The sequence below is a fragment of the Mixophyes fleayi genome, chromosome 11, assembly GCF_038048845.1.
Source record: "Mixophyes fleayi isolate aMixFle1 chromosome 11, aMixFle1.hap1, whole genome shotgun sequence".
NCBI lineage: Eukaryota > Metazoa > Chordata > Amphibia > Anura > Limnodynastidae > Mixophyes > Mixophyes fleayi.
In genome coordinates this window covers 67,657,120-67,671,395 of record NC_134412.1, presented here as the reverse complement: position 1 = coordinate 67,671,395, position 14,276 = coordinate 67,657,120, and the positions used below count along the sequence as shown (strand labels likewise).

General features: G+C 39.9%; 1 protein-coding gene across 1 annotated transcript in view; it reads left to right on the top strand.

Moving 5' to 3' along the window:
* TTC12 (tetratricopeptide repeat domain 12) overlaps positions 1–14,276 on the top strand; it is a 78,705-nt gene that overhangs the window by 29,403 nt on the left and 35,026 nt on the right. The window contains exons 13-16 of the mRNA XM_075191320.1: positions 6,884–6,976; positions 11,150–11,213; positions 13,181–13,321; positions 14,103–14,207. Coding sequence (XP_075047421.1) covers positions 6,884–6,976; positions 11,150–11,213; positions 13,181–13,321; positions 14,103–14,207 — 403 coding nt within the window. The remainder of the gene's footprint in view (positions 1–6,883; positions 6,977–11,149; positions 11,214–13,180; positions 13,322–14,102; positions 14,208–14,276) is intronic.

The following is a 14,276-nucleotide window of genomic DNA, read 5'->3' as shown; positions in this document are numbered from 1 at the left end:
ACTGCAAAGACATACTAATAGGATAATAGGCTTCTGACGAAATTAATCCCTAGTGTGTGTGCATGTGTCTATGTGTATCTGGGTGGTTAGGAATATAGGGCCTGATTCATTAAGGATCTTATTTCAGTCTCCTGGACAAAACAATGTTACAATGCAAGGGGTGAAAATGAGTGTTCTGTTTTGCACATAAGTTAAATACTAAGGATGAGCGGGCTTGGATTCCGCTAATCCGAGCCCACCCGAACAGTGCGGATCCGACGGGATCCGAGCACTGTTCGGGAACTTCCGGGCGCCAAACGAAGGCAAACCGAGGCTATGACATCCAAGTCTCGCGTCGGATCTAGCGAGACTCGGATGTCATAAATACTCACCTTGCGGCCGCCATCTTCATTTCGCCTGACATCAGGGAAGAGTGGGGGTGTATAGTGTAGTGGTGCTTTTTACTTGTGTCTAGTGCTCTGTCCTTGCTAAGTCCAGTGGTGCATCAGTCCAGTGCTCTGTCCTTGCTAAGTCCAGTGGTGCATCAGTCCAGTGCTCTGTCCTTGCTGAGTCCAGTGGTACATCAGTCCAGTGCTCTGTCCTTGTTGAGTCCAGTGGTGCTTTTGTCCTGTGCTCTGTGCTGCTGAGTACAGTGGTGCTTTGTCCTGTGCTTTGTTCTGCTAAGTGCATAGTTGTTTTAAAAGTATTAAAAAATCTTCAAAAAAATAAAAAAAATAAAAAAAAAAAAATTATACAAAAATCATTTAAAAAAAATATAAAAAAAAATTCAAAAAAGTATAAAAAAAATTCTTGCAGTCCAGAAACATTAATACTGCAATCTATTAAAAATAGTTCACTGTTCTTTCTTGCAGTACAGAAACATTAATACTGCAATCTATTAAAAATAGTTCACTGTTCTTTCATGCAGTACAGAAACATTAATATACTGCAATCTATTAAAAATTGTTCACTGTTCTTTCTTGCAGTCCAGAAACATTAATACTGCAATCTATAAAAAATTGTTCACTGTTCCAGCAGTATTTAAAAAAATATTACTGTAATACAACGTGTGCTGCATATAATGGAGTACCAAAATTTGGAGGATAAAGTAGGGAAAGATCAAGACCCACTTCCTTCTAATGCTGAACCTGCTGCCACTAGTCATAACATAGACGATGAAATGGCATCAATGTCGTCTGCCAAGGCGGATGCCCAATGTGATAGTAGAGGGCATGTAAAATCCAAAAACCCAAAGTTCACAAAATTAACAAAAAAAGGAAATTAAAAACATCTGAGGAGAAATGAAAACTTATCAATATGCCATTTACAACACGGAGTGGCAAGGAACGGCTTAGGCCCTGGCCCGTGTTCAGGACTAGTGGTTCAGCTTCACCCAAGGATCTAAGCCCTCCTAATCCCCCCCCTCCAAAAAATTTAAGAGAGTTATGCTGTCAGCAACAACAACAACACAGCAAACAACTCTGCCTTCTAAACAGATGACATCACAAATCCCCAAGGCGAGTCCAAGGGTGTTGGTGGTTGCGAAGCCTGACCTTCCCATCACTGTACGGGAAGAGGTGACTCCATCCACCATTTGCAGCACACCCTCTGCATATGCTGGAAGGATCACCCACAGTGTTGATCCAGATTTGGATAATCAAGGTGTCAATGTTGTACACCGGTAGGGGGCTATTGATGTAGCTGGCGCTGAGGAGGAACTTGACGAGGAGGATGCTGATGTGGTTATTTTAAATGAGGCACCAGGGGGGGAAACAGTTGATGTCCATGGGATGAAAAAGCCCATCGTCATGCCTGGTCAGAAGACCAAAAAATGCACCTCTTCGGTCTGGAGTTATTTTTATCCCAATCCGGACCACAAATGTATGGCCATATGTAGCTTATGTAAAGCTCAAATAAGCAGGGGTAAGGATCTTGGCCACCTAGGGACATCCTCCCTTATACGTCACCTGAATAACCTTCATAGTTCAGTGATTAGTTCAGGAACTGGGGCTAGGACCGTCATCAGTCCAGGGACACCTAAATCCCTTGGTCCTGTTGGACACACACCACCAACACCCTCCTCGTCAACTTCCTCCACGATCTCCATCAGATTTAGTCCTGCAGGCCATGTCACCAGCCAGACTGAGTCCTTTTCAATCCGGGATTCATCCGAGGAATACTGCAGCGGTACGCCTACTACTGCCACTGCTGCTATTGCTGCTGGTAGTCGGTCATCTTCCCAGAGGGGAAGTCGTAAGAACGCTACGTCTTTCACCAAACAGTTGACCGTCCAACAGTGGTTTGCCAAGAGCACTAAGTACAACAGTAGTCACCCTATTGCAAAGCGGATAACTGCGGCTGTAACAGCTATGTTGGTGTTAGACGTGCATCCGGTGTCCGCCATCTGTGCAGTGGAATTGAAACCAGTTGGAGGAGGTATTGTGGCCCCGGTACCAAATTGGGTACCGGGGCCACTCCACTACGCAGTCCAGATAGCTGCGTATCAGATATTAAACTACGTTCACTGTTGCTGCCAAATAAAAAAATAATGAAAATGCCCTGTCATCAACGAAAACAAGAGGTAGTGACGCGCTAGAACTCCACCCTCTATATGCTGCAGAGGATGTGGGAGCAGCCATCTGAGCAGTGGAATTCAGACCAGTTGGAGGAGATATTGTGGCCCCGGTACCAAATTGGGTACCGGGGCCACTCCACTACGCAGTCCAGAAAGCTTCGTATCAAATATTAAAGTAATTACGTTCACTGTGCTGCCAAATAAAAAAATAATGAAAATGCCCTGTCATCAACGAAAACAAGAGGTAGTGACGCGCTAGAACTCCACCCTCTATATGCTGCAGAGGATGGAGGAGCAGAAAAGGGCCATTCAAGCCTACACAGCCACCTACGATGGGCCACGTGTTTGTGCCGCCCACTTGTGTCGCTTAGCTTAGACATCCAGCTACCTCGGTGCAACGTTTTGGACTAAAAACAATATTGTGAGGTGTGAGGTGTTCTGAATAGACTGGAAATTAGTGGAACTGATTGTTATTGAATGTTATTGAGGTTAATAATAGCGTAGGAGTGAAAAAAAAACCAAAAACTGGATTTTAGCACTTTTTATGCTTTTTTAAAAATAAATCAGAACCCAAAACCCTAAATCAGAACCAAAACCTTTTGTCAGGTGTTTTGGCAAACCAAATCAGAACCCAAAACCTCAAGCTAATCAGAACCCAAAACACTAAAAGTGGCCGGTGCACACCCCTATTAAATACTGACTGTTTTTTCATGTAGCACACAAATACTTGATAGCTTATTTGTACACTGAAATTTAAAGTTGATATGTGTGTGTTACATGAAAAAACAGTCAGTATTTAACTTATGTGCAAAACAGAACACTCATTTGCACCCCTTGCATTGTAACATGGTTTTGTCCAGAAGACTGAAATAAGGATCCTCTTCATTTAAGATCCTTAATGAATCAGGCCCATAATTTGTAACTTCCACTGGGGATATAAGTCATAGCTAACTAAATATTCACTGTAAAGCTCTGTGTAGGTGCTATATGAATAACTGTTAAAAATAATAACATATTTTCATAGCTAGTGGGTAAAGTGGTTACTCTGTTATCTTAACCCTTTCAGTGCCAGACATTTGGAACCATGAGCATGTGGGAGTCCTCTCCGACTGAGGATTCCACTGTGTATGGAGGGACACTTGCCACCTTTCTTTCATGGAATCCCTAGTTTTTTCAACCATTTTTTAGCTGTCAATTTTTGTCATACCGATGACATCATATGTGAATGAGAATGAAAGTCAGGTTCAGCAGCAGTCTAGTTGCGGGAATCATGTGCTTAGCTTTTGTGAATTGTGATGTGCGTTACAATCATGGTAGTCCCTCAGCTAGTATAGCCAGCAAGAAGACAGAAAGGTGTTTGTTGGAGTTTGATAGGGTTTTTAAAAGCTCAGGAGGCTGGCACTAGTGTTTTGTCCCTCCCATTGGCTGTCATGTGACCAAGTACGTCATTCTGGGTTGTAGTGGGCTACACGAGTAAACGGTGCAGTCTGTAACGTCATTTAAGGTGTTGTTGCATGCGCAACCTCTGTGTTGTATGTAAATGTAATAAGTTAAGTTAGATAAAATGGGATATAGGCTATAAATTGTCTTGGTGTGTTAGTGTATATGTTTCAGGGATGTGTTGGGAATGTTATGGAATTATGTTAAAGAATTCAGTGTAGGAGTAGGAGGGAATGTTGGATGAGGGTGCCAACTGGAAAGATGTTTGCAAGTAGTAAGTGCAAATGAATGAAAGATCTAAGTGCATAAGAAGAGTTAGCCAATGACATAGGACTGAATGATGGGAGCAGAGATCAGTTCAATGGGATGCAGAGTCATAATCACTCTAACAGAACATAAGGGTGAAATGGAGGTAAATTTGAAAATTAAGATTTAGCTGAAGGTTAAGAATTTTTGGCTGAGTTGGGAATTTATTCTTGGACACCACCAGCAACTACAACTACATTACTCCTAAACAACCCAAGATGACTATGTCTAAGTCCTTTTTTAAGTGCTTTATTCTGTCATTTGGTGAGGTTGGAATTAGGTCTATGATTTTTATGTTTGTTGTATATGAGTTCAAATATTGGCATGTTTTCTCCAAATATAGTGATTGTGCAATATTATGTTCGTACATTAAATATAAAAACATTCGCTTATCTGTCCTCCTTGTTATGGGATAAAAGTATGCAGTCACGATCAGATGTAAAAGTCCCACTTCAAACTTTGCAGGCCGTTCAATCGCACAATGCCCAATGGGTTTCGTCTTCACAAAGACTTTTTCAAGGGGACCCCCTTTTGTTCCATAACAAGGAGAACAGATAAGAGAATGTTTTTTTGATTAAGTAAAGGCAATGTTATGTAATAATAATATATAAGGGATATTTGAGCTACGAGTTTGAGATGTATCTAACAGTGATATGTAATTTGTTCTTTTAAGGGCAACAATGAATATATTGCAATAGGAACAAAAACAAAACATCACTTTTCATTTGTGTGTCAAACAAGGTCATTTTTAAAACTGATAATAAAAGCCTCATGCAGTGTCTGAATGTAGAACAGTATGCTTGGTTTATATCAGATCCTCTAGAGCTGGCAATACATAGTCTTGGAGGCCAAATAAATATAAAAAGAAAGAAAATAGTTTGAGAAGCAAAACTAATTCTAATTGATACTTGAAGGATATGAGCAAAACTTTAATATAATGGAAACTAAAGTGAAACAAGGCCCAACAAATGGGCAGGGCTTGGCTATCTTAAACAGGCAGCATCTCAGCGGAGATCCTGCCACATGAGTACAGGTAGACATAAGCACAGGTGTCTATGTGTTTGTATGTCTGGACCTCTGCTCTTATACTGCCTGCTATTTCCAGAAAAATACAGTAGGCTTCATTTGTGAAGTGGACTGGATGCGCACTGCAAATTGCTTGGTTGTGCACATAGATGGTCCACTCAGAGCCATTCCTTTGGGAAGTCTCTGCAAACTAGATGTGTGCCTAGGTTTGTGGGGAGGCAGAACAATCTGAAGAGGCGCACTGTACAAAATTGTAACCCAAACAAACTTTTTTGCACCGAAGTTCAACCGGAGAGTGCAAAATACATCCTAAAAGTTTAGATCCAATCTCCGCCAGCTCAGATCTGGGACATACGTTTTTTTGTGTTTTTCTCAAAACTAGGGCACTAGCGCCTACTCTGCACTTAATAAGAAATGCTCTCACAGCAACAAACACTTCATATTGGCTTATGCAAACTTCTGCTTCCTTGCAAATGCCTCCTCCTTGCTCTGTTAAACAATGTATAGTGATGAAAGTCTAGACATGCCACTGCAAATTGAGATGCATGACATCATAGAGGATTTTTAGCAGCGTCTAAGACATTTTGAATTCGTACATGAGGTCTAGTATATTAGTGCCGAGTTCACTAGGCTAATAACTTGGGACGTAAATCACAACTGTGCCACTGGCCTAACTGTAATAATTAACAATAATGGAGTAACAGTGATACTGGGCAGCACGGTGACTAAGTGGTTAGCACTTCTGCCTCACAGCACTGGGGTCATGAGTTCAGTTCCCGACCATGGCTTTATCTGTGTGGAGTTTGTATGTTCTCCCCGTGTTTCCTCCGGTTTCCTCCCACACTCCAAAAACATACTAGTAGGTTAATTGGCTGCTATCAAAATTGATCCTAATCTCTCTCTCTCTCTCTCTCTCTCTGTGTGTTAGGGAATTTAGACTGTAAGCTCCAATGGGGCAGGGACTAATGTGAATGAGTTCTCTGTATAGCGCTGCGGAATCAGTGGCACTATATAAATAAATGGTGATGATGATGATGATACTTTAACAAACCTATCCCTGTAAAATGTCAGATTTGTAAAAATGCCATTACTGCTTCTACTAAGTGGGCAGTATACAGTGGTATGTCATACCACCACTTCTACCGCCCTGATGGTAAAATTATCAAATTATATTCACTTACATTTTTCATTCAATCAGTTCTAAATTTCTGTTTCATCCACAGGTTACAATTATATTTTTGTCCATACAAGTTGTTATATTTTAAATGTTTACACTCGGAGTATTCATAACTGTTCCATCACCACCATCCTATTCCTCTGTTATACACATGCTTAGCTATACACATGCTTACAGGTAGATTGGGATTGTGTATGTGCATACTGGGAATGACTGAATTGCTGAGATGCAGAGAAGTATATTGCCCAAACATTTTCTTGCCCGTCATCATATATTATTTTACAGAGATCAAAATATGTATTCCAGCTCTGATTAGAAAATTATATCCATCAATTTAAAATTAAAGTCTTTTTTGGTTATTTTCTTTCTATTGTATATAGGCTATTACAATGCCTTCTAGAATATGTGACATTAATGGATGGAAGAGCAGGCAAAGCCATGGATATATTGCACAGTCTAACACTGGAGCAAAGGTAACACGATTTGATTTGGTTTTGCGTTCATATATTGATCAAGAAAAGCCTTTATACAAAATAACAATGTTTTGTGAAAAATTAAGGAAATTTTGGCAAAGTAAAAAATAGGATTCTGGTTCTTATTAGTCTCATTTATATTGGACAAATTCAGACACAATTATAGCTGCCTTCTATAAAGCTAGAAGCTTCATCATTGTATTTAATGCCAGTTTTGGAAGACATTTTCTCTGTCATTTACAACAAAGGCACATTTATATTTGGGGTGTTCACCGGGCACTTTTAGTGTTTTGTGTTTTGGGTTCTGATTAGCTTGAGGTTTTGGGTTCTGATTTGTTTTGCCAAAACTCCTGACGAAAGGTTTTGGTTCTGATTTAGGGTTTTGGGTTCTGATTTATTTTTAAAAAAGCATAAAAAGCGCTAAAATCCAGTTTTTTGTTTTTTTGCACTCCTACGCTATTATTAACCTCAATAACATTCAATAACAATCATTTCCACTAATTTCCAGTCTATTCTGAACACCTCACACCTCACAATATTGTTTTTAGTCCAAAACGTTGCAACGAGGTAGCTTTCTGGACTGCGTAGCCAATTTGGTACCGGGGCCACAATACCTCCTCCAACTGGTCTCAATTCCACTGCACATATGGCTGCTCCTCCATCCTTTGCAGCATATAGAGGGTGGAGTTCTAGCGCGTCAATACCTCTTGTTTTCGATCATGACAGTGCATTTTAATTATTTTTGGATTTGGCCCCAACACTGAATGTAGTTTTAATATCTGATACGCAGCTATCTGGACTGCGTAGTGGAGTGGCCCCGGTACCCAATTTGGTACCGGGGCCACAATACCTCCTCCAACTGGTCTCAATTCCACTGCACATATGGCTGCTCCTACCTCCTCCAACTGGTCTGAATTCCACTGCTCAGATGGCGGAAACCGGATGCACGTCTAACACCAACATAGCTGTTAAGGCCGCAGTTATCCGCTTTGCCATAGGATGACTACTGTCGTACTTTGTGCTCATGGCAAACGACTGTTGGGCGGTCACATAATGCTAAAAGCTTTATGTTGTTGAAATAGGACATGCACACTTTAACAAACCAATCATTTCAGCGAAAGGGCCTACCAAACAACTGTGGCTGAAATGATTGAAATGATTGGTTTGTTTGGGCCCCCACACCAAAAAAGCTATTCATCTCTCCCTGTACAAACTAAACTGGCTCTACTGAGGCAAGATGTCGTCCTCATCCTCATCCTCTGATTCCTCTCCCCCTTCAGTGTGTACTTCCTCATCCTCACACATTGTCAATTCGACCCCGCTGGACTCCACAACCACAGGTCCCTCTGTAGTATCTGGAGGCCAGTGCTGTACTTGATTGAGGAATTGATAATTCATTTTTATGAACATCATTTTTTCAACGTTCTGCAGAAGCAACCTCCTTCGCCGCTGACTGACCAGGTTACCCGCCACACTAAAAACTCTTTCGGAGTAAACACTGGAGGGGGGACAACTCAGGTAACTTGGGACTGCGCAAACAATGAACGTAGTAATAGAAATGGCAGCTCCTCGTTTTTGGGACTGCACAAACAATGAACGTAGTAATAGAAATGGCAGTTCCTCTTTTTTGGAACTACAGAAACAATGAACGTAGTAATAGAAATGGCAGTTTCTCTTTTTTGGAACTACAGAAACAATGAACGTAGTAATAGAAATGACAGTTCCTCTTTTTTGGAACTACAGAAACAATGAACGTAGTAATAGAAATGGCAGTTCCTCTTTTTTGGAACTACAGAAACAATGAATGTTGTAATAGAAATGGCAGTGCCTCTTTTTTGGGACTGCAAGAATATATTGCTCCATAATATTTTTTATACTTTTTCAATTATTTTTTTATATTTTTAAAAAAAAAAAAAAAATTGGTATTTTTTAAAAATTTTTAAATGATTTTTGGCTAATTAACAAATTGCTATGGACTTATCAGAAACAAATACAGGATAAAAGCACCACTGGACTCAGCAGCACAGACACTGGCCAAAGCACAACTGGAATCAGCAGGACTGAGCACTGGAAAAAGTACTACTGGACTCAGCAGGACAAAGCACCACTTGACTAAAGTAATGAGCAGGACAGAGCACTAGACAAAGTACTAATGGACTCAGCAGGGCAAAGCACCACTTGACTAAAGTAATCAGCAGGACAGAGCACATCAACCTCCCTCTTCAGTAACCACAGGGAGAATGAAGATGGCGGCCACGAGCGGGGCATTTATGAGATCCGAGTCTCGCAAGATCCAACGCGAGACTTGGATTTCATAGCCTCGTTTTGCATTCCTTGGGCGGCCGGAAGTACCCGAACAGTGCTCGGATCCCGTCGAATCTGCACTGTTCGGATGGGCTCGGATTAGCGAAATCCGAGCCCGCTCATCTCTAATTTATATCTGCCAGCATTACAGGTTGAAACCAAACCATGCCCATTTTACGTAGGACCACACCCATTTATGTGTGACCACACCCCCTTTGGGAGCAGAATGTACTTTTGAATAACAGATTCCAAAATAAAATTTGAAGACATGACTTGTTGCATCATTCAAGTATGAATAGAATGTTCCTGATAGTTCTATAGGGGTCGCTGTGCTCTGGTCCATGTTGTTTACAACAATATGTACTGTTAGATTGCACAGCATCCTTTTATCACTTTATCTACACTCTGATTTATCTACCAAGAACTGCCCAAGTGCAGATTCCATAACGTAATGATTGGGAAACACCGTGTGCAGAGACTTTTGCTATACATAGTTGATGAGGTTGAAAAAAGACACCAGTCCATCAAGTTCAACCTATTTTGGATCTCCTGCGATCCTGCACTTATATTTGAAATTGATCCAGAGTGAGCAACCACCCGCCAATCTGTTTCAATTGTGAAAATCCCCCCAGACCCAATATTGCAGGTCTATTTTTACCCTATATCCACTACTATCCTTCATTTTAATTAATGGTCGTATCCCTGGATACACTTTTCCGCTAAAAATTTGTCTAACCCTTTCTTAAACATATCTATTAAATCTGCCATTACAACCTTCCCTGGCAATGAATTCCATATCTTGACTGCCCTTACTGTAAAGAACCCCTTCCTTTGCTGGTTGTGAAATTTCCTCTCCTCTAACCTTAGGGGGTGACCGCGTGTCCTGTGTATAGTCCTTGGGGTAAAAAGTTCCTATGAAAGTTCTCTGTATTGTCCCTTAATGTATTTGTACATAGTAATCATATCTCCCCTTAGACGCCTCTTTTCTAAAGTAAACATGCCTAAACTGGATAACCTTTCCTCATAACTTAATGACTCCATACCCTTTATCAATTTTGTCGCCCTTCTCTATACTATTCGGGATTACCATCATTGGTTGAGCATACTAGTTCCGCATAGGAGTGGCCGTTTTATATTAACATTTTTATTAAAAACATGTTACTTTCAAGCAACAGTTTAATTTAGTAGCATAGGGGTACATTTGGAAGTATTCACAAATCACGCTAAATGCACCTGGTTGTCCAATTGAAGGCTGTGGGTCAGATGCAACCATCCTGTTCTATTTGATGGTCTCACATTCTCATTACATCATTTGCATCCTCCATAGATTCTACTGTGTTACATCAATTTTAACAGTATTTTGCCTGTGAGCACATAGCTATAATATAAATGTGGCTCTGTTTATAGACTTGGATGGTACTGAAATACACTATTACTTTAATAGTGTTTTGGTTTTGGCATTTATGTATTCCCTCTACACTTCTAGAAGGCTGTTACATTGTTACATTGCCACTGGCATTAAAGCTTTCCAACCAATTAAAACAGAAGGGCCCCTCTCACTGTGTTTTGGAGGAGAGAATAAAAAATACATGTACAAATGTCAACCTTAATTTTTAACAAAGTTAACCGCAACACAGTTTATCTTAATGTTATAAAGACAGTAGTGTAAGTTTATGTTGAGATAACAGGTTCGTGTTAAAATAATCAACCTGATGTAGAATGGATGTGATGGAACCTTTCATTTGACCCTGATCAAATATATATGTTCACTTATATCAAGTTACTGTGTGTGTCAGAAGTACTTTAGATCGGAGTCCACATCCTCTTTATAGCTATTTCTCAGCCTTGTTTTTTTCCATTAAACTGCAGGTTGAAATCTTATTTCAGGGCTGAGTTTTCATCAGAATCACTGCCAACATTTACTCGCTTATTGGTAAGAACAATCTTTTCAGTTGGTGATATTATACATTCAATAAAAGCACTGTCACATGCAATATCTATTTTTCTATCTATCTATCTATCTATCTTGTTTTGTTAGTGCTGAAGTTTGGACTTTGTCAAAATAACAATAAGACAAAAAGGACTATAATATATATATATATATATATATATATATATATATATATATATATATATATATATATATATGTATATTATAGCAATAGGGGCAGTTTGCCACATTCTATTAAGGAAGAGGCTGAGGGGTATATTTACTAAACTGCGGTTTTGATAAGGTGGAGATGTTGCCTATAGCAACCAATCAGTTTCTAGCTGTCATTTTGTAGGATGTACTAAATAAATGAGAACTAGAATCTGATTGGTTGATATAGGCAAAATCTCCACTATTTCAAACCTGCAGTTTAGTCAATATACCCCTAATAGTTTTCCTGGGAATCTGCAGGCTCAGGCCTCAGGCTACAGAGAGGGCTAAGTCTGTACACTCTTCCACACACACAGCACAGGAACACAGGTGGAGCACCTGGGTGTAAATAATTAAGGAAACAGCTAGTGTAGTGCTTGGGAGGAAGCTTAAATAGCTGGATTCGTGCTGTGGGTAGTGTGACCAATGCCAATGAGTGGCCGGTATCCAGTTAGGGGACTATCTGTCTAGTTATTGTTAGGGTTGCATGACTTTGCAAATATTTTGGTGTGTTTGCTGAAACTACTTCAGTAGCTGTTCATTCCATCCTCACAAAGCCTGAATAAAACTGCAGAGTGCTTTTACATATATATATATATATATTTAGCACCTCTGTCTCACAGCACTGGGGTCATGAGTTCGATTCCCGACCATGGTCTTATCTGTCTGGAATTTGTATGTTCTCCCCGTGTCTGCGTGGGTTTCCTCTGGGCACTCCGGTTCCCTCCCAAAAACATGTTAGAAGGTTAATTGGCTGCTATCAAATTGACCCTAGTCTATCTGTGTGCGCAGTAGGGAATTTTGACTGTAAGCTCCAATGGGGCAGGGACTGATGTGAGCGAGTTCTCTGTACAGCGCTGCAAAATTAGTGGCGCTATATAAATAAATAAATGATGATTATATATATATATATATATATATATATATATGGTACTAGAAAGATTGTTGCATATATTTTACACTGTGAAGTCTCTTACTACAGATGAGCAAAGCTGCAAAAAAAATCCAAATCAAATTCCTCGATGGAACAGGCTGTATTGCAGTGGTGCAACGTTACAACAATACAGTCATCAAGTTCCACTTTTGCTTCACAATTCCCCATGTACAGTGGCGTGTAATAAAAATAAGTAAATAAATCACTTAAAAATGGGGCGCATGTCCCACTCCCCAAACCCAGCACTAGACAGACTTGTCTGATTTCAACTATAACGGAATCTACAAGCTAAGTGAATATCAGCACCAGGGTGGTTAGCTCAGAACTGGAGCTTTTATTGAAGGAGGAGCGAGGAAACACCAGCTCTGTGGGGTAATCATGCTGGCCGATTTCGTTTTTACATTTTTTAGCAACTTAGATAATTTTATTTATTTTCATATGGGAAGTGTTTTGTTTCATTAAAATTATAAGAGATCCGATCTCTGCCAGCTCCGGCTTGGTGCTGAATTGGTGCAAGTCATTTGCGATGGGGGAAAGGCAGTGCACGGCATAGATGCAGCTATAAATGAACCATCCCCAGGCTCTTATGTTACGTGCAGAGCACTTGAGTATAATTCTGTTGTGAAAATGTGCAAAATTCTGTGCCTAAATGTGCAATAAGGGGATTATCTTTTGTAACAGTTTTGAGAATTTGCTGATTTCACGTAATTTGAGTAACTTGTATCACTGTCTTATGCAAAATTGTTCAAATATATTGAATCAGTTCATCTACAGTATGATATTAATCAACCATTTGTCTGACTAATCTAACTCTCCTCTGTTATAGATGAAGTTGAGCAGGTCACTGGTTAATATGGCAGTGTTTCCATTATGCATTGCTATAATAGGACATCTTACGGAAGACAGAGTTATCAGGAGTGAGATGGCTGTTTCATTGGAATTCTGGGACTCCTGTTTGTTGGCTGTGGTAGGTGAACTCAGATTAAGGAGATACGTATTTCTTATTATGTAAGGGATGGTATTTTACTGATTCGTTAGTTCTTAAAGCATTGACCTTTTGCAAATTATCCACTTCCCCATGTTTTTTTATTTTGTTTATTGAAGAATTATTTTATGAATTTATTTTTCCTGGTTTGAGTCATGGAACCAAGGAGGTTTATGATGTGAATATGTTCACCAATGTTTGACATTAAAGGATTTGGCAGTCATCAGTTGTGTGCCACTGCTCTGCACAAAAACAAACATGTACAATTATTTCACCTATCATTAAAAATCTAATGCATTAATGGTGTTATTAATTTTTGACTATCCTTTCTTTTGATCTACCCACTTCTGCCATGTGGCACTTTGTTGGGCTGCTTTTGACAGGGGAGAGTGCTAACTGGACAAGCTCAGCAGCCAATTCAATAAGGTGCCATACACTGCACAGACCCGGCTCTAGCTGGTTGAATAGATAGCATTAGGTCATTGTGCAAAGGCTGCCAGATCTTCTCCTCCTATCAGGCACAGTGGACTGGTGCTTCAGGATTAGTAATGGGGTGGTAATAAATCATGCTTATATATAGGTGGAACTTTGCCTTGTATAGCCTTGTATACAGTTTTTACCATGCGTAGCTGCAACTGAAATTACATAATCCAGTTAGTCAGATAATACTGTTAATCAAATCATGTCATGTTAACATTACTGTGTCCTACTGTCTACTTGCTACTTCTATCAATGAGTAAGTGCCACTATATGTGCCCTTCAGGATAAGTGTAATTCGTCTACTGCTGGTGGAGAACACAAAGACATTTTGATTTCAGTTCTTGGCCTCATGTTTAACTTGTCCTTGGAAGTGAATTCAGCAATCCAGGTAAGAAATAATTGATTCTCTTCAATACAGACCTTGAAAGATGTTATGGGACTTAATAGGAGTACCCCT